Below are 19,727 nucleotides of genomic sequence, written 5' to 3'. Positions count from 1 at the left end.
AGGCTGGAACAGCCATTTGCTTGTGCGGCGCTGTTTCATGTTGATATGCTATAGCTCAGACAGGGAACACTGCATGTGTGTGTGTGTGTGTGTGTGGGGGGGGGGATTCAACAGTCACTCGTGAAGCCAGTGGGTGTGACGACATCATATTTTCATATTGATGGGACGCTCTGGAGAGAAGCAGCAGATGGTTGTTTGTGCTGGAACCACAGCAGAGAAATGAAACAATGAAATGACCTTAATGTTGATGTACCAGCACTGTTGATCAGAGAAATGATGCTTCCTCTATTTCCTTTTCTCTCTTAGATCCAGAGGGAGAGGGATGCTTTCTGCCCTGAAGCCAGCACAGTACCAACATGTTCAGGTAAACTCTTACTCCACTGGCTGGGAAACACACACACACACACACACACACACACACACACACACACACACACAGTTAGTTAGTCTCAGTATGAGGGAAGGGTTAGAAAAAGATAGATGTGATTAGTCTGGGAACAATTCTATTTCACCTGTAATAGACTTCACCCACTGTAGATCACTCAACATTTTTATTGAAACTTAACTTTTCACCAAAATTAGTTTTGAAGCACAAATGAATACATTTAATAAATCATGTATTCGTATGCATTAGTAATAACTACATGAATTACTAATTGATTGGCAAGAATAACAGAATGTATGTAGCATTAAACATACTGTTGACTTTGTAACATGATTGGATGTGGAAGATAACACAATAGACCAACGTATGTCCCTGTATCTCTGTGTTTAGTCCAAGTGCTTCATTTAGATCATCAGCAGTCTCACATCTAATCAGTGCCACATGCTGAAATATGTTAGTCTCACATTAAGGGTATACTTTATGCACCTTAGAAGAAGGTTGTCCTAGACATCTCTACTCTGACAGTCGCTGACACTCAACCCTGTCCAATCCAACATGTGCATGAGCAGAAACCGTGTTGATGTGTGACATCCGACCGTGTCTCTCATCGCGCTTGAAGCAACTCCAAAGTCAGACGGTTTAAAGCAGCTGAAGGCTTCCTGTGTGGACCGACAATGATCAGTTACATGCACAGTTTCTCTGTGCATGAGCACATCATTCTGGTTCACCACACAATGAAAGGCTACCTTCATGTCATCATTGTTTAAATGTGTTGCTTCTCATAGCATCGCCCCATCGGCCTGAAGCTACCAAACAAAACAGAACGTGGAGATTACAAGGCTAGATTTAATGAAAGGTTGACCCTGCATGGAAATAAACTGACGTTACAAACTCAGCTGCACAGGCCGTGCCCCATGTACCAGAGTCATGCAACTTTTCTTAAATATTGAAGGTTGCATTCTGTTAGATGGAGCAGTTTACTTGCCACGATATCTACTGACAAACTAGGACTGTTTCAGAGTGTCACACTATTCCTTTAAACTGGTGTTTCAGAGCTCTGTGTGTACTGTTTCCGATGCATTGCTATGATGTCTGTCTCAAAGACTCAGATTTTGCCCGCATAAATATAGACGTTATTTTGAATAACGAATCAAAAGCAATCTGAAGTGTGTGTGTGCGCAACAGTCTGGTTCTGACTGCAAACGACCAAGGTAACCATCTAGCAGCTCTCCAATTAGAGGTACATTCATCTGGAACATTTCATCCAAACCACTGATGTTATCAACATTCCCCTCCGGCAGTACAAACACGCTCAGCCTCGGCACTCATCACTGCATCAAACTGCAGCACACATCAAGTCCCCATTCTAAAGCAGCACAGCTGCAGCGTTCACAGATACACAACCCTGAGACAGACTGCTCCTGTAGCTGTCTCTGGAGTCGGGGGCTGCAGTCAAATAGTCCATTTTGCTTAGGAAGGTTCCTAACGGAGTGAAATGACCCGGAAATAGTGAAGTGGCTGCCATGATGAGAGCCGTTGGAATTGTCTAAGTGATAAGGAAAGGTGCTTCAATGCCTCCTTAGTTACCGCCTTTAGCATAGGATACACTGGACCATCCTTTACGAAAGGAAAGGAGATAATGCCGTCCCACAAGTCCTTGCGGCAGGAACATTTAAAGTAATTTCGCCGTCCATAATCAATATAAGGTGCGCGGTAGCGGCTTAATGCTGTACGCACCGTGCTTACGTTATTATTTTCTGTGAGACATTGCAACACATCTAATAATAATGATCATGTACTATATGGTACCGTCTGAGTGGTTTAAAAAAAACAGTTAATGTGAAAACTTTACTCTCCTCTCCAACGCGTAAAAAATACAGTGAGCATGTGTTAACAGAACTGCGAATGAATGGATCTCTGAATCCAAAGTTAGACAGCGCACCAAACACGGTTTATTTATAGCCCAGAGCAGCATCTGAAACAAGTTCACCTGTTTGCCCTCTGGCTTATTTCAATATCCAATGTTTTATTGAAAGTCACTACAGATATGACTACATTATTATGACCATGTTTGAGAGAAGGAATATGACGTGAGAATGCGCGGAAGGAAGGAAAAGTGGTTAGGAAAGGATTTTTTTTTTTTACTTTTCGACCGCAGCCAGGGGAACCCAACCCATTAAGTAAGGAACAATGTTTGAATCCTCATCACTGATTTAGAACACTGGGTTTAAAGCGTTGAAGGTGCGGACCGATCTGGACTCCTCTACGTCAGCGCTGCTACATTTATGCCATTTAAGTTTTATTTTACAAAGATTAACGGTACTCTTTGTGATTAATATTAGACAGTGACAACATATGACCAAAGGGAAAGTGGAGAGGTGGACAGCTTCAGGTAGCTTAGTGTCCACGTCAGCGAGGGTCCTGTCTGGGGTCCCCAGCAAAACCCTAGACAGGCTCCAGTATGTCCAAAACTCTGCCGCCAGGGTCCTCACCCACACCAAGACCTGGCAGGACATCACCCCAACCCTCACCCACCTTCACTGGCTCTCAATTAAGTCCTGCATCACATATCAAATCCTCCTTCTCACCTACAAATCCCTCCGTGCCCTGGCCCCACAGTACCTCTCCGACCTCCTCCAATCATACACCCCACCCCTAAACCTGTGGTCCTCAGATACTGGCCTGCTCTCCATTCCCCACACCAGACTCTGTACCTTTGGAGACAGAGCCTTTAGTGTTGCAGCCCCATCCCTCTGGAACACCCTCCCTGCAGATATCCGAAATGCTACATCCCTAGACATATTTTAAAAAAAAAACTCCTCAAACACCACCTGTTCACCAACCTCCCTTAGCTTAGCCCCAGTAGTTCTGTAAAGTGTCCCTGGGTTTTGTGAAAGGCGCTATATAATGAAAGCTATTATTATTATTTTAACATAACAGCATCAAGTAACCATGTACAGACATCATGTTCAGCAGGTCTGATGACATATACACTCAGTCTGCTTCTCTGACCTCAACTTCCTGTGAGCGCCATGCTCAGAAACTTTCTACTGAAGAACAGGATGTTCTATCTTTCACTTAGTCAGCAAGCAAACAAAGCCTGCACTTACCTGGATCACTAACCCAGCCAGGTGTTCCTGTCTCTGTCTGTGTCTGTCTCATCTTCTCCTCTTTTTCTTTTCAGACGTCCATCCAGACTCAGAGGAGTGTGTGTCGGTGGAAGAAGAAGACAGTGTGCAACTGGATAACAGTGTCTTCAAAAAGGTACCACACACACACACACACACACACACTCTCACACACTCCTGGCTTAGTGCTGGCATTCAGATCTCTGCTGGTCCTGTACACCAACGCTGGTGTCAGCTTGGCAGGAACTAGAGTTGGGCCGGTGTGAACGGTTTCAAATCTGTTTGGTCCCCCAAATCCTGGTTTGTCTATTTTTTTATACATCTATGTACAGGACAGACACATTGTAAGTAGTAATATTTATGTTAAACAGCATGACACATGAATGCTGTGAAACATGGGTGCATGATTCTTCAGAGACACATTTTCAGCTTTTGTGTGGTCCGTGTGACTCACTTGTTCTGGAAGAGATCTTTCCCACTGAGTAATCTCATAATTGTTTAACCCTAACTCGACTTCCAGGATCCTTTTGAAATCTGACTCCCAACACTCACCTTTTGAAAGGAATGACGGGGTTTGGACAACAGTAGGAGCAACATGGCATCATGACTTCGCGTAAATATACACGCCAACTTTCTTAAGCCAAGTGGCGTGTTATCTGTACGCATTTTGAGCTATCCACGTGTATGTCTACGCTGTATACAGCAGGCCTACACATACATGCCACTTGACGTGTTATCACCACTTGGCGTGTTGTCGCGAGAAGAACGTATTATCGGGAGACTAACGTGTTATCGCGAGAAAAAAGCTACGGTGGGCTTCTGTGTTCGGTGACATTCAGAGCATGAGAGTGTTTCCCAGTAACGCCATGATGTTTCCTGCTGATTGTTTGAGCTTTCACTCACAGAATCATTGCGTTTTGATGATAATAGAGCCTTCATTTCTTCTGTCTTCCTCTGTAGCCTGAAGCTCCCCACCCCTGTGTTGGACACAGGGACAGAGGGGTGGGTGTCTCGCTCAGTCCCAGTGAGGGGGCTCTGTCAGTGGGCACACCTGATGCTGTGGCCCCTCGGAGCTCCAGACTGGCCTGGAAGTCCCAAACAGAGGACAGAGGTGAAGCACACACTTTCTTCCTTCAATATGGAAACATTTAAAAAACAAATACAGATTTATTTAATACAGCTTCACAATCAACGCTTAGCAGAATCACCATTTATTTTGCATGTTCTTGTTTTGCTTGTGAAATTATATCTAATATTCTGAGCTTTCCTTACCAGGTTACTGTAAACCAAAGCAGAAACATGTTAACAAGTATAAACATTAAGTCCACTTTGACATTTTTTAAAGTGATGTATTTGTATCTTTAAAGGTCCCATGGCATGAAAATGTCACTTTATGAGGGTTTTTTTAACAATAATATGAGTTCCCCCAGCCTGCCTATGGTCCCCCAGTGGCTAGAAATGGTGATAGGTGTAAACCAAGCCCTGGGTATCCTGCTCTGCCTTTGAGAAAATGAAAGCTCAGATGGGTCGATATGGAATGCTCCTTATGATGTCATACGGAGAAAGGTTACCTCCCCTTTCTCTGCTTTGCCCGCCCACAGAATTTGGCCCACCCATGAGAGAGAGAGACATCATGGCTTTCAAACGAACAAAGTGGCAGTTGGTCAAGGCCACAACCCCACCCTCCACCTTGCCCCCCCCTCTCTCCTCCTCAATAGCATTTAAAGCTACAGACACAGAAATGGCACATACTAAGGAAAGCTCATTGTGGGACTGGCTCTAGTGGCTGTAATTCTGCACCAAGGCTGAATTTCGGGAAAGAGACTTCAGATACAGTATTAGGGGACCACTAAGGCCTATATAAAAGAGACTTCAGATACAGTATTAGGGGACCACTAAGGCCTATATAAAAGAGACTTCAGATACAGTATTAGGGGGACCACTAAGGCCTATATAAAAGAGACTTCAGATACAGTATTAGGGGACCACTAAGGCCTATATAAAAGAGACTTCAGATACAGTATTAGGGGACCCCTGAGGCCTATATAAAAGAGACTTCAGATACAGTATTAGGGGACCACTAAGGTCTATATAAAAGAGACTTCAGATACAGTATTAGGGGACCACTAAGGTCTATATAAAAGAGACTTCAGATACAGTATTAGGGGACCACTAAGGTCTATATAAAAGAGACTTCAGATACAGTATTAGGGGACCACTAAGGTCTATATAAAAGAGACTTCAGATACAGTATTAGGGGACCACTAAGGTCTATATAAAAGAGACTTCAGATACAGTATTAGGGGACCACTAAGGTCTATATAAAAGAGACTTCAGATACAGTATTAGAGGACCACTAAGGTCTATATAAAAGAGACTTCAGATACAGTATTAGGGGACCACTAAGGTCTATATAAAAGCATCCAAAGAGCAGCATGTCATGGGACCTTTAACAAATCTTGATGTTTCAGTTCAACTGTGTGTCACAGTGGATAACAGTTTTGTTTTTCTGTTATGAATCCCAGGAGGAGGAGGAGAAGAAGAAGAAGAGATCAAAGACCAGCTTTCAGACAGTCCTGTCTCCTCTTCAGTCTCGCGAGCCTCCATTCGTTCCTTGTCTCCGTTCCGTCGCCACAGCTGGGAGCCGCGCAGGAGCAACAGCGCCGCAGATGTTGACATCACACAGCGCAGGTACTGCCTGTACGCGTCATGAAAGGCTATCTAGGATTTGGCAAGTCCAAATGAAGTACTGTACAAGTCCACCACCGCTGGAACATCTGTTTTACACGGCTGCGTGTAGACGTGAATATTTGTGGAATATTCTCTTTCATTAGCCATGGCAACAGCTTAGAGGAAGATTGTCTTTTTCTGAATAAGAGCAGAAACAGGAACATTGTGTGCATGTCAATGATTCCAGAATGACCAGCAGGTCAGTGTTAAAGTGTACTTCTAACCCTGGAGCTGAACTCTTTCAGTCTGTGCCTCCCTTTCCTTTACCCTTTGACAGTAACCGTCCATCTGTCTCTTCTTTCAGCTCGATGAAGAGTCTGTCAGGAGAGGTGAGGAGAGCCAAGCCCCCCCTCCACAGGAGAAGGTACACCCTCACCACACCTTCATCCCTCTGTTTCTCTACATGTCTCCACATTATTCTTGTACTGCTCTATATAGTGTGCTGGGCAGAAGACTCTGATATGTCAGTGAGTCACTGTCCACAGCAGGCAGCCATAAACCCTGCTCCCATCAGTCACTGATGAGCAGAGCAGTGGTGCTGACTCATGTTAGACACAATGTCTGGATTTTCTTTCTCCTTGTAATGGTGAGTGTTAAGACCCACTCAACTTCTTGTGACCTTAACCGTCCTGATTTTGGCTAAATAAAAACAGAGGCCGAGGCTTTGCACTGTAGCTCAAAGCAGCTCGTTTTCTAACTGAGACAAGGTTGGTTCTGAAACATCTAACCCTAACAACTCTGGAGGCCCCACCACTCTGCCCTGATACACATCTTCCAGCCGCTGGTATCTGGTTGTAGCTGATGATTTTCGATTTCCACGTTCGTGATGAGAAATTGAAATAAAGTTGCACCCAAGCTTGTCCCTCCGTGCTGAGTGTGTGAGTCGGTTCCTGATTGTTAGACACATCTCTGTCATCATGGATCCATCTCCTCCATCTCATTCCACATTTTAAACATCCTTTCATCAGACATCTAATCATCTCTCCTCTTTCTTTTACGTCTTTTCACATTCTCCAACATCCACCCTTCATCCCTCCATCCTTCCATTCCTCCAGTATGAGTTGGTGTCCATCCACCCTGCTTCGTCCTGACCACGAGCAGACAGACAACAGAAGGTATCAGTACAGGTCCAAGCATTAACTGGACTGTGAAACACAGCAGCATGTGAAAGGATGATGGTTAATAGCTAGTGTTGTGTGTGTGTGTGTGTGTGCACACAGCTACAGCCTGGAGGCTCTGCGGGGGGAGAGGGGGGGAGCCCACCCTGCTGACCCCCAGGACAGGACTGCAAGGCTGGAAGGCCAGAACAGTGGCTCCCTGGTGTCCCTCACTGAGGAGGAGCAGGATGGAGACAGCCAGGTGTGTGTGTGTGTGTGTGTGTGTGTGTGTGTGTGTGTGTGTGTGTGTGTGTGTGTGTCACATCAAGTAAGCGTTCATACATCCTCTGAAATAAAGCGGAGAGAAAGCTAAATCCAGCTTCCTGTTCATGTTGGCTTTTCAGACTAAAAGCTAAGCCAGATCAAAAATACCAATGATCCAGAAGTCATCCATATCTACAATAAGTGGAAGACAGTTGTGTGATGGGCTTCCGTTTCACTAAATGTCCACAGATTGTTTTCTGAACGGAATAAAATGATAGTGGAAATACCTCACCCTCATTTAATTTAGTAACATATCTAGATAGAGTAACGTAGATGGGGAGATAGAAAATCAATAATGCTAAAATAATAATATCATTATATCCCCTTGTGTGTGTATGTGTGTGTTCAGACACCCCATCAGGTACTGTCAGCGACAAACAGCTATCCTGCCATGTTCCATCACCAAACTCTCACCAAATCCATCTCCATGGTTGCCATCAGTCACCGCGATATAGATGGTGAGTTTCTGTTTTTATTTGTTTTCTGTTTCCTCATCTCTCCCCCCCCCCCCACCTCCCCACCCTACACACACACACATTCAGAACCTGTGCAGCTGTGCAGGAAGATTGTTCTTCAACTTTCCTGTTGATGCTGCTGCTGTCCATCCATGCCCTTTAGCCAATGGATTTCCTCGATCAATGCGATGAGTCAGCTTCTCCCTCAGTGTCTGCCCGCTCCTTCCCAAACATAAACGCTTCTCTTCTATTGGCTTATGGTCCTGTGCTGAAAAGCTGCTGATGCTTGGGACATTAGGAGGACTATACAGGAGCGTCTTTTCTGTCCTTTTGACTCTGTCCAGTATTCACTTGAGCGGTTAAGGTTAGGATAGCCGATTTGGTCAGGGGAAAGGACCTGTACAAATGGGGTTACGTTACCTTGCGTAAGCATGGACGCCTGGCCAATAAATGCTATTGAAGGGTGGGTCTTGGCGTGGCCATAGTAGGATTCGTAATATCGCATTCTGAACGCCTGCCAACTGGCTTTAAAGGAGTCAGGTGCAAGCTTTTGATTTGTGTTTCTACTACTCTCTACTGTGTTTTCATGCTTTAATATTATAAAACTCATCCTGCCCGTGGATGCTGCAGCTGTCCTCCCCCTCTGCTTGAGACGCTCTGTTGGAGCGCCGTCTCTTTAAGAAGCCCCGTTTAGAACGGTGGGAAATCTGAGGTTTTGGCTCACAGGGATTTCTTTTACATATGTTTACCTCATTATTGAACACTTAATATGAACATATGACACTATTATGAACTGTTATCCTTTTAGTAATAAGGAAAAGCATGATAGGTCTCCTTTGAAAACAGATGGCCGCTATCAAAACGCTAGGTTTACTAAAATGGAAGTCCGTCTTTAGACCTACAGTATATTAACATAGAAAGTATATAAACTGGACCAACAGATCCCGTTGCTCTGGACGGAGCCCAGTGAAGGATATTAGAAGCACTTTTCCGGTGATGGCTGAGCATTACTGAGCAGCCTCCAACTGAGAGAGACGACGTAAATGTGACGTGAGCAACCTGTCTGAAAGTTGGAAGTCTTCTGGTAGCTGTGCCAAAAGAAATCTCAATCATTCCCAATCTAGCAGAGACGGAGAGCGTAGGTATATGTAAGGAGATAACATGGACACAGGCTAATTATTGATCACTAAAATGCTAGTTAACATTAGTAATTAAACTTAAACAGCTAATGTAAGTCCAAACTGCCTGAGAGCTTCTCCTGTACTATACGGTAATTCCTCTACTATGAGACAGTAAGTCGCGTGGTTATGACACAATCGTTAGCCTATTTTTATAAAAACGTCTGCTACGGAGCCATAACGTGAGATACAAGGTAATGGAGCCTTTTATACATTGTCGTGTTTCTTTAGAAATAAACAACGGACAAATAGAGTCTTTAAACGCTTCTGATGTAAAGTTATTCGCTGTCAAAGTGACGCCAAAATGAATGGCAGTCAATGGGATGCTAACGGGGGGTGAGTGCTTGTTAGCATCAAAATGGCGCCATAGGAGCTACGGGTTGTTGACAGACGCTTACCCCCTTGTATATTAACCACACTAAGAGTTCTCATTACCTTACAATGGGGTATATTTGCTGTGTTAGCAAGAGCTCCTGCAGATGAGACGATCTGTTTCATATCTGTGAAATGCAGAGAGCGCTGGCAAAAAAGTGATGGTCAATACTCCCAAGAAAATTAGTCAAAACCCCTAACCATAGCAACGTAAACACATCCATCAGGTGGAAGGATGTTCAGGTCATGTGAGTGCTTGGTTGAGAGAAGGTGTGGCTTAAAGTAGGTGTCCTTTCAGTTAACTCAAATCTTTAAACCTGAACTGCCATTTACTGTTTGTGGCCCAGAGGTAATCAGTGCAGTAAAACAGTGTTGCCATGCAGTGTGACTGTCACATGATGTCTGTCCTCTTTGCTTCCTGTAGCGGTCAGCTCATTCTCCAGTAACTCGGGCTCCCTGGAATACAGGTAAGAAGGGAAACTCATCATTGATTTCATTCTGTCGTTAGATGTAGTCATGCTTTCAAAAGTCTTTTTACTTCTTAAGCTGCACAGTAACTTCCCAGGTATTGACACAGGCTGTAGTTCTATGCATGCTACTTTTAGTGCAGTGATGTAATTTCCAGCAGGCAGCAAAACTTTTCACTCGTAATGTGTATTGAAGCATAATCTTGTGTCTGTGTCTGTGTCTGTGTGTGTGTGTGTGTGTGTGTGTGTGTGTGTGTGTGTGTGTCAGTATTTCGGAGGAGGAGCCGGGCCCTCTGCGGAGCGACACTGAGGGGAAAGGAGGGCCTAAAATCAGTCGGACGTTCAGCTACCTCCGCAGCAAGATGAGCAAGAAAGGCAAGGTGAGAACAACCCCTGCATCAAGTTACTGCAGCGTGCACGCACGTGCAAATCGTCCACTGTGCACGTCCAAAATTCACACACGAGCTGTGATGGTAGTGCTTTATTTTCTCCTGATTGGACACTTGTAGCCAGATAGTCCCAGGCTGTGTCAGAGTCTCATGCCTCATCCCTGTGTTTGGTCTGGACCGAGTGAACACTGCTGCAGATGGAAAGACACTGCAGAACATGTCAGACATTGGCTGACACGGATAGCACTGTCTTGTTCTTACAGCCAGAGCCACAGCATCATACAACCATTGACGATTGATTAGTGTATTAGAATCTAACTCCAACCCAACCAGCTGATCCCAGGTCCAGCCAGGCCTGTGGTATGTTAGTGCTGTCACCTATTAGAGGAACAAATTCACTTTAAACTCATCATTATCTTTAGAAGAGTATGACCATAACCCAGCAAACAAGAAGTGAAACTAAATATTCAAATAAGTGAATGAGACAAAAATATTTACCAAGATAAAAGGTCCATGAACCACGTTAAGAACAAAACATGAAAGCATAATAGAAATGTTTCTAAACTATAATAATCCTACATTTAAAATGACATCTTGGAAGATGAATTTCATTTATTAGGTTCTAACGTACTGAGGTGGTGGCTCTGTGAAGATGATGGGAGTTCTGCAAAATTCTGCATACACAAGTGGAAGGGGAACTGTGTGTGTGTGTGTGTGTGTGTGTGTGTGTGTGTGTGTGTGTGTGTGTGTGTTTGTCTAGATGTTAGATGCTAGCTCACTTCCTGATTTGAACGCAGACAGACGATGAGCAGCAGCAGCTTGTCCACAATGATTCAATCTAAAAGTCCAGACAGACAGGATTTACACTGAGGATAAGAAGACGACAGACAGACAGACAGACAGACAGACAGACAGACAGACAGACAGACAGAGAGGAGGACAGTTACAGCCATGCTGAGTGGATTCAGTCTCTCTGTGAGGTGGCGATCGGATGAGGTAAGAAGAGTGTGTGTGTGTGTGTGTGTGTGTGTGTGTGTGTGTGTGTAGTGGAGTATCGTACAGGTATAGTAGGTTTGTTGCTCACTTGGTAACAATGTTTTCTCTGCGTGGAGGTGTAAAGTTCTGTCTGGTCACCATGTTTTTCTCTGCGTGGAGGTGTAAAGTTCTGTCTGGTCACCATGTTTTCTCTGTGTGGAGGTGTAAAGTTCTGTCTGGTCACCATGTTTTCTCTGCGTGGAGGTGTAAAGTTCTGTCTGGTCACCATGTTTTCTCTGTGTGGAGGTGTAAAGTTCTGTCTGGTCACCATGTTTTCTCTGCGTGGAGGTGTAAAGTTCTGTCTGGTCACCATGTTTTCTCTGTGTGGAGGTGTAAAGTTCTGTCCTGAAGCACAAAGACTCTCCCAGCTGGTCAGGAGTAGAGTGCGGATCGGGACACATTTTTCTGTACGAGCCCGGCCCGCGTCCGACAGAGCAGTAACCGGACCCGACCCGAGCCCGACAGGCATTAAGATATTTCTGTCTGAGCACGACCCGAGCCCGACACAGTTCAAATCTCATTTTTTACTCATACTAATGACACATGTACGTTTGTTTGTGTGGAAAGCTTTTATTAAGCAGCTGTAGGAAGGCATTCAGAAATGTCAACAGGGGCAACAAGCGCACGTTAACACAGGCACACACAAGAGGCGCGCTGAGGTGACCGAGCCCAACCCGTACCTGAACATCATTTCTAAATATCTGTCCGAACCCGGCCCAGCCCGGGTCGGGTATCCATCCTCTAGTCAGGAGGGGCTTCATGTGACACTGTGAGCGGCTCAGTATCCATCCAGAGTGCCACCTCTACTTCAGATTGGGATGAATTCAAAACTTCACTCATCAAATTAATTTCATCACTGCACTTTGGCATTTTACAGACCGATGTGTAGATGGCAAAAATAATATCTAAAGCTACAGGGCTTTACTGTCATGTTCCATCCCTCACCTTATATTCAGCCTCATGTCATCATTCACCCACATCTAGCTGAAACTGTGTCTGAAGTCATACCACACATTCTCCTGTGAGTAGTAGTTTATAAGACGGCATGTCGGATAAGCTCTATAAACAGAGATCTTCAGATGACTGCAGATAGATTTAAAAGAACACTTATAAAATGTGTTCCGCCTCTTTTGCTCTCCACACGGACTGTTTACCTGCATGCAGCCAAAGCCCTCTCAAACGTGATTGGTCAATACTACTCGGACCACAGACGGAAACCACAATGCTTCCGATACTAAAATCTGCTCCTGTTGCCTCCAGATTCTGCCTTCACATGCAGATATCTGTCGACAGAGGTGTCTGCACTTTGTTTGCACATATGTACACATATTATTGTTGGGCGCTATCACAGTTTAGATTTTGCCATATGGGTTATTCCATAACAGAAATCATATATCTCTGGGTATATTAGGACAGTGTTGCAGACTTCATGACTTATGTGTTACCAGCCAATGGAATTACAGCATCAACAATCCAAATATGTCATCCATAAACAACATATGTCCCTGAATATTTTCTCTATTGATTTTCTATCTCTTCTATTGTTTCCAGGAGAAGGAGAAGGAGAGGAAAGGAGAGAAGGCACGAGAGAGTAAAGAGAAAGAAAAGAAGAGTACCAACGGTCATCTCTTCATCTTGGTCAGTTCATCTCCTTCCACAGCCGGCTGTCAGCACTGCAGCAAAGCACTGCCCAGCAAGGAAAGCTTCCTCTGCAGCAGTAAGACTCTCTCCTTCCTTTCTCCTTTCCTCTGTCTCATCTTAACGTTCCAACCCCCTCCTTCCTTCCTCTTTTTATTCCTCCTCCTCTGTGGCCACCTCTTCCTCTTCTAGTCTTCCGTAGTTTCACTGTGATGTAACTGTCTCATTTCCCTTTAACTTTTTGTTTCTCACAAAGAGTTTCAACACTCCAGTCATATCTGTTTTTTTTTTTAAAAAGAACACATTCATTTCTAAACCTGGCAGGAAAGAAGCCAAACCTTTATGAATCCCTCGGATTTGCTCTCTTAGTCTACCTGTAGGGAAATGTTCATTATTATTTTAAAAAATGAATAAAGTGAGTCCATCATCAGCATGTTTTGTGTTCTCACCAGTTCTCTCTCCCTCTGAAAGCTCCTGCTTTTCTATGTATCACAGTCAGTCTAAGCTGCTCACAGATTAAAAAGGTGTGGTAATAAATCATTATGTAGGAGGAAGAATCTATCCAGGAGTAGGAATGGTGGTGTTTGAGGGGAATTTAGCTCTCCAGCCGAAGTCAGTCTTTATGAGTGCGAAGAAGCTCAGCATACTGAGATAATGCTAAAGGAGAATGCCCTTTCACAGAGTTCAGAGTGGAACAAATTCCCAAGGAAGCTAAAGTCAGAGGACCTCTGAAGAACAAAGACGTGTTTCTTTTAAAGTGCTCATATTATGCAGATTTTCAGGTTGATAATTGTATTTAGAGGTTATATCAGAATAGGTTTACATGGTTTAATTTTCAAAAAACACCATATTTCTGTTGTACTGCACATTGCTGCAGCTCCTCTTTTCACCCTGTGTGTTGAGCTCTCGGTTCCATCTTTGTTGGGAGTCGCACATGCGCAGTACCTAGGTAAGGACTACTAGCCAGTCAGAAGCAGAGTATGAGGGCGTGCCCTGACAGTACCTAGGTAAGGACTACTAGCCAGTCAGAAGCAGAGTATGAGGGCGTGCCCTGACAGTACCTAGGTAAGGACTACTAGCCAGTCAGAAGCAGAGTATGAGGGCGTGTCCTGACAGTACCTAGGTAAGGACTACTAGCCAGTCAGAAGCAGAGTATGAGGGCGTGCCCTCACAGTACCTAGGTAAGGACTACTAGCCAGTCAGAAGCAGAGTATGAGGGCGTGCCCTGACAGTACCTAGGTAAGGACTACTAGCCAGTCAGAAGCAGAGTATGAGGGCGTGCCCTGACAGTACCCTAGGTAAGGACTACTAGCCAGTCAGAAGCAGAGTATGAGGGCGTGTCCTGACAGTACCTAGGTAAGGACTACTAGCCAGTCAGAAGCAGAGTATGAGGGCGTGCCCTGACAGTACCTAGGTAAGGACCACTAGCCAGTCAGAAGCAGAGTATGAGGGCGTGCCCTGACAGTACCTAGGTAAGGACTACTAGCCAGTCAGAAGCAGAGTATGAGGGCGTGCCCTGACAGTACCTAGGTAAGGACTACTAGCCAGTCAGAAGCAGAGTATGAGGGCGTGCCCTGACAGTACCTAGGTAAGGACTACTAGCCAGTCAGAAGCAGAGTATGAGGGCGTGCCCTGACAGTACCTAGGTAAGGACCACTAGCCAGTCAGGAAGCAGAGTATGAGGGCGTGTCCCTGACAGTACCTAGGTAAGGACTACTAGCCAGTCAGAAGCAGAGTATGAGGGCGTGTCCCTGACAGTACCTAGGTAAGGACTACTAGCCAGTCAGAAGCAGAGTATGAGGGCGTGCCCTGACAGTACCTAGGTAAGGACTACTAGCCAGTCAGAAGCAGAGTATGAGGGCGTGTCCCTGACAGTACCTAGGTAAGGACTACTAGCCAGTCAGAAGCAGAGTATGAGGGCGTGCCCTGACAGTACCTAGGTAAGGACTACTAGCCAGTCAGAAGCAGAGTATGAGGGCGTGCCCTGACAGTACCTAGGTAAGGACTACTAGCCAGTCAGAAGCAGAGTATGAGGGCGTGCCCTGACAGTACCTAGGTAAGGACTACTAGCCAGTCAGAAGCAGAGTATGAGGGCGTGCCCTGACAGTACCTAGGTAAGGACTACTAGCCAGTCAGAAGCAGAGTATGAGGGCGTGCCATGCTAGCAGCTAGGCGAGCATTATAACGTGTGTTACAAAGTGACCACGTGTGTCTCTGAAGTAAAGGCTGGACTACTATAGAGCTGTTTGGAGCAGTTTGTGAACAGTGTTTTCTGTTGGAGAGGGTAAGTCCCTTTGGGGGGGGACTTTTGGCTTTTTCACTTTGTAAACCTATAACGTACACAAAAAAGATATATAACACAGTAAAGGAAAGGGAAAAAGCCAAAAAGCATAATATGAGCACTTTAAAAGCAACATCACCCCTGAGATACTTTAGATGTTATTCATCTGAACTGAATGGTTGGGAAGTCTGGGGTCCCCTGCTGGAGCTGCTCCCCCCGTGACCCGATACCGGATAAGCGGACAAAGATGGATGGATGAATGGTTGGGTTTATCAAGGCACAGTGTAGGGTTAGGGTTAGGGTTAGCATCAGGGTTTTAGCAGCTATGTTAGCTAGCGTCCCGGTCAGGTGTGCCGCACTACCACGAGTCACTGGGAAACCCTGTGCTTTGATTGGTTTTGGGTTAGAAAGGCTAATCACCAGCAGAATGAAACTTTCACTGTCATCTGTTGCTGCGTGGCGTTCAACCAGCTAAAGTGAGAAAAACATCGCAAGACCTCTTTCACCTGACGGTCCTCTACATCGTCCCAACGTGATGTGGAATATGCTTGTTTCTAATGATCATCATGTGTTGTCTGCAGACTGTGGAGCCAGTGTCCATAAGAGCTGCAGAGAGAGTCTGTCTGTCTGCACAAAGAGCAAAACAAAGGTAGGTCCCATTATTTTATATATATATATATATATATATATATATATATATATATATATATATATATATATATATATATATATATATATATATATATATATATATAGCAGTAGCAGAAGAGTATGCATACATGTTTGTATGACTTGTGATCAATGGGACTCTGAGAACCTCCCAGTGAACATGGCCAAGACTTTTTTAGCTTCTAGCTCATGATGTGCTGTGTTTGTTTCCAGCAGCAGATGCCGGTGCCAGAAGCTGTTCCTGGGTCAGCTGTGAACATGAGGAGTAAATGTAAGAACACATCCAAACCAGCAAAACTCTTGCTCAATATGTTAACGAGACAAAGGGCCCTATCTTACACCCAGCACAGCGCAAAGCCCGACCCAAGTGTCTTTGCTAGTTTAAGACCGACGCAGTCGTCAGTTTCCCCTCCAGCGCCCGCGTCGTTTAAATAGCAAATGCACCTGCTAGTCTTACAGGGAGGTGTGTTCAGGTGCATTCTGGGCGTATTGCTATCTTGAGGCAGCGGGAAGTGGTCGTGCCATTGACCAACAAAAATCTGGTCTGAAGTCAGTAACACAGCAACACATAAACATGGAAAAGGTTACAAATAAAAATATTACGGTGCAAATCCGTTTATTGCATGTTACGCCCAAAACACACCTATGAATTAATGAAGACACTAAGTACAACCCTTTTGAACCATGCGCCCAGCACACAGACCCTTTGTTCCGCCGTCAAACTATCAAAAGTGGATTTGGGCACAGGCGCTTCACACCGTGTGTTTAGATCGTTAAAATAGGGCCCAAAGAGTCAGAAAGCCAAAGCACACCGTCCACCCAGCAGGACAGTAAACACTGTTCCTGTCTGGACAGACATGGACCACAGTGATTGATTAGACTTTGGCACACACTCCACACACACCACACACAACGGATAGTTGCTGAGTGAACCTCAGGGGACACCAACGGCTCCCTCCATCATTACCATCAGAACCTTTCAGATTCTGCAGACTTCTAAAGTCTGTCCATTGCTTTATTTAGTTTGTTCATCATCTTTTTCCTCTTTACAACAATAACAGCTGGGGTGATGTGTGACGTGTGTGTTATCCAGTTAGTGTCTCTTAACAAGAAGTGAGCACACATTCACTTTTCTTCTGAAGCTAATGGTGTTATCAGTCTCTGTCACACATCAGTATGTCACACTGACGGCGCACTGGAACACAACTTATCCCTCTACAGTATTCTTTAATGCCAGTTCAGTGAGAGAAAGTCTCTATTAGCAATGATAACGAGTCCAAGAGAATCTGAATTGGTACACATTACTCTTCCCATGAAGCTGCAGGTGGAAGGGAGGGGGGGGGGGGGGCAGTATTAGATACAGTATTATTTATCTAATATCTACTGTATTTATCTAATAATTAATTATTATTACTGCTAAAGATGTGTTGAAAGAGACACCTCAGTCTCAATCACACATCTACGTTCCCTAACAAACAACGCAGTAATGATATGAAGCGTGATGTGTGCACGCAGCGACATCTTCAGCATCGTCTGTGTCCTCCACATCGTCCTCGTCCTCCCGGGAACGCTGGACCACAGCAACCAACCCTGACGACCAGTTCCCTGTCCTGTTTCCACGGAGACACCCCAGCATCTTCAACACACACAGCAACCTGGCCAAGAGCATCTCCACCAGCAACATAGCAGGGTGAGGAACCCACCCACACACCCAAACACACACACGTACACACATCCGCAATCACAGCCTGTCTGATTCTATTGTCTCTGCACATCTTTCTTTGTTTCCTGTGTCAGTGTGAAGCAGCCTGTATATGTGCTATAGAACTTAAGGTTGTGATTATTTGTAGAACTTTTAAAAACTTCTCCATGTTCATGGTTTGTTCCTTCCAGGTTAGATGATGTCCCACTCAAAGGCCTGAAGTTTCTGTCCCAGTCCACCGACTCTCTCCATCAGGGGAGCAAAGTCAACGCCTCCACCGAGTCACTCACTGATGAAGGTACACATAGAGAGACACACACACACACACACACACACACACACACACACACGCATTGAGAAGAAAAGGAATGTCTGACAAAGCTGATCAACAGAAAGTTGTCTCTGATTGACGCAGATTCCTGCATCTGACCTTCTAATTATTTGTGTGTGTGTGTGTGTGTGTGTGTCTGTGTGTGTGTAGGTACTGAGATGATGGACAGTCAGCTGATGGGAGAGTTTGAGTGGGACATTAAAGATCTGGAAGCTGATTCCTGGAGCGGCACGATGGATAAGAAGTTCTTGAAAACGCTGAAAAAAGATGAGATCAAGAAACAAGACGTCATCTATGGTAAGATATTAATCTATGAATAATATAATACTTGATGTGTTATTGCCGCTGCGGTGTGCGTACAGGTGGACATACAGTAAGAGGTGTGTGTCTCCACAGAACTGTACCAGACAGAGTTCCACCATGTGAGGACTCTGAAGATCATGTCCGACGTGTACTATAAAGGCCTTCAGAAGGAGCTGCAGCTGGACTCTCAAACTCTGGACAAGGTGAACTAACCTCTGGACATACACACAGCAATAGTCATCTTTAAGATACACACATTAAGGGCCCCGTCTGTTGATCATTCTCTGTAGATTTTCCCAGTGATGGACGACCTGTTGGACACGCACACACATTTCCTCACGCTGCTCCTGGAGAGGAAGAGAGCGTCTTCCACTGAGGGGCAGAAGGACAGCAGCTTCCTGATCTGCAGCATCGGGGACGTCCTGCTCAGCCAGGTGAGCCAGAAGAAGAGAACGGTGTGCTCTGGGCACAGTGTTTGATGAGTTTAAGGTCCTAGGGTTAGGAGACAGATCAGAAGAGACCGGTGTTCTGTTTTTGAAATTGACTTTAAAGATCAATAATTGGTCAAAGCATACAATACATTACATGTTCATATTCATGTACCTTTTGTGTTAAAAGGTTAGAGACAACCAGTGTTGGGGAAGTTACTTTTAAAAAGTAGTGTTTGCCCGTTACTCGTTACTTCTTAAAAAAGTAATCTGTTACTTTACTTAGTTACCCCCTATAGAAAGTAACTTTTTACTTTACTCGTTACTTTTACGTTACTTTTAAAAGCAGGCGTCTCTGGCAGAGACTGAAGTTAATTATACAAAAACTATCTTTGACCATAAAGCCAATCTCTGGTTTATCAGTGAAGTGTCTGAACTCCACTGCAGGCTGGATTCTCTCCTCACAGAGTGACGTCTGAGTCATTATGAACGAGTCCAGCGCGGGTTGAATGCCCATCAGCAGGTCATCGGCGTTACACGGTGTTAGTGTATACTATGTAATGTCTGTATCGACTTGTACCGGTCGCGCAGCCACGATGGTCCGTGCATTGTCGTAGACACATGCACGGACACTCTTTTCTGGAAATCCTTGCGTGTCCGTGCAACCGACACAAGTCCACAGCGGTCCGCTGCGTGTATGTATGAGCCCGTCTCCACAGCATCCATCTGTGAGGTTGTCAGCTTTGTGTCTGCCTGGCTCAGAGCGCCCTCCAGCAAAAAGCCACGAAGCTTAAAACACTCTCAAAAGTTAGCTT

The 19,727-nt window shown here is 44.9% G+C and overlaps 2 protein-coding genes across 6 annotated transcripts in view; both read left to right on the top strand.

Annotated features, from left to right (window-relative positions):
* LOC144522768 (uncharacterized) overlaps window positions 1-6,226 on the top strand; it is a 55,106-nt gene extending 48,880 nt beyond the window's left edge. The window contains exons 12-15 of the mRNA XM_078258071.1: window positions 307-364; window positions 3,570-3,649; window positions 4,474-4,624; window positions 6,105-6,226. Of these exons, the coding sequence (XP_078114197.1) occupies window positions 307-364; window positions 3,570-3,649; window positions 4,474-4,624; window positions 6,105-6,226 (411 nt within the window). The remainder of the gene's footprint in view (window positions 1-306; window positions 365-3,569; window positions 3,650-4,473; window positions 4,625-6,104) is intronic.
* akap13b (A-kinase anchoring protein 13b) overlaps window positions 3,607-19,727 on the top strand; it is a 31,676-nt gene continuing 15,555 nt past the window's right edge. For 3 of the 5 annotated variants that reach the window (XM_078257910.1, XM_078257911.1, XM_078257908.1), the window contains exons 1-17: window positions 3,607-3,649; window positions 4,474-4,624; window positions 6,039-6,204; window positions 6,548-6,607; window positions 7,299-7,358; window positions 7,464-7,602; window positions 8,014-8,122; window positions 10,094-10,136; window positions 10,405-10,516; window positions 13,112-13,277; window positions 16,061-16,128; window positions 16,362-16,419; window positions 17,664-17,838; window positions 18,042-18,148; window positions 18,332-18,478; window positions 18,578-18,687; window positions 18,775-18,918. In XM_078257910.1, the coding sequence (XP_078114036.1) occupies window positions 6,552-6,607; window positions 7,299-7,358; window positions 7,464-7,602; window positions 8,014-8,122; window positions 10,094-10,136; window positions 10,405-10,516; window positions 13,112-13,277; window positions 16,061-16,128; window positions 16,362-16,419; window positions 17,664-17,838; window positions 18,042-18,148; window positions 18,332-18,478; window positions 18,578-18,687; window positions 18,775-18,918 (1,494 nt within the window). In that variant the 5' untranslated portion in view covers window positions 3,607-3,649; window positions 4,474-4,624; window positions 6,039-6,204; window positions 6,548-6,551. Of the gene's footprint in view, window positions 3,650-4,473; window positions 4,625-6,038; window positions 6,205-6,547; window positions 6,608-7,298; window positions 7,359-7,463; window positions 7,603-8,013; window positions 8,123-10,093; window positions 10,137-10,404; window positions 10,517-11,338; window positions 11,522-13,111; window positions 13,278-16,060; window positions 16,129-16,361; window positions 16,420-17,663; window positions 17,839-18,041; window positions 18,149-18,331; window positions 18,479-18,577; window positions 18,688-18,774; window positions 18,919-19,727 lie in introns of those variants that run through there. The other 2 variants (XM_078257909.1, XM_078257912.1) reach the window with 2 other exon arrangements.

Source organism: Sander vitreus, chromosome 8, assembly GCF_031162955.1.
Source record: "Sander vitreus isolate 19-12246 chromosome 8, sanVit1, whole genome shotgun sequence".
Taxonomy (NCBI): Eukaryota; Metazoa; Chordata; class Actinopteri; order Perciformes; family Percidae; genus Sander; species Sander vitreus.
This window is presented reverse-complemented; position numbering and strand designations above follow the sequence as displayed.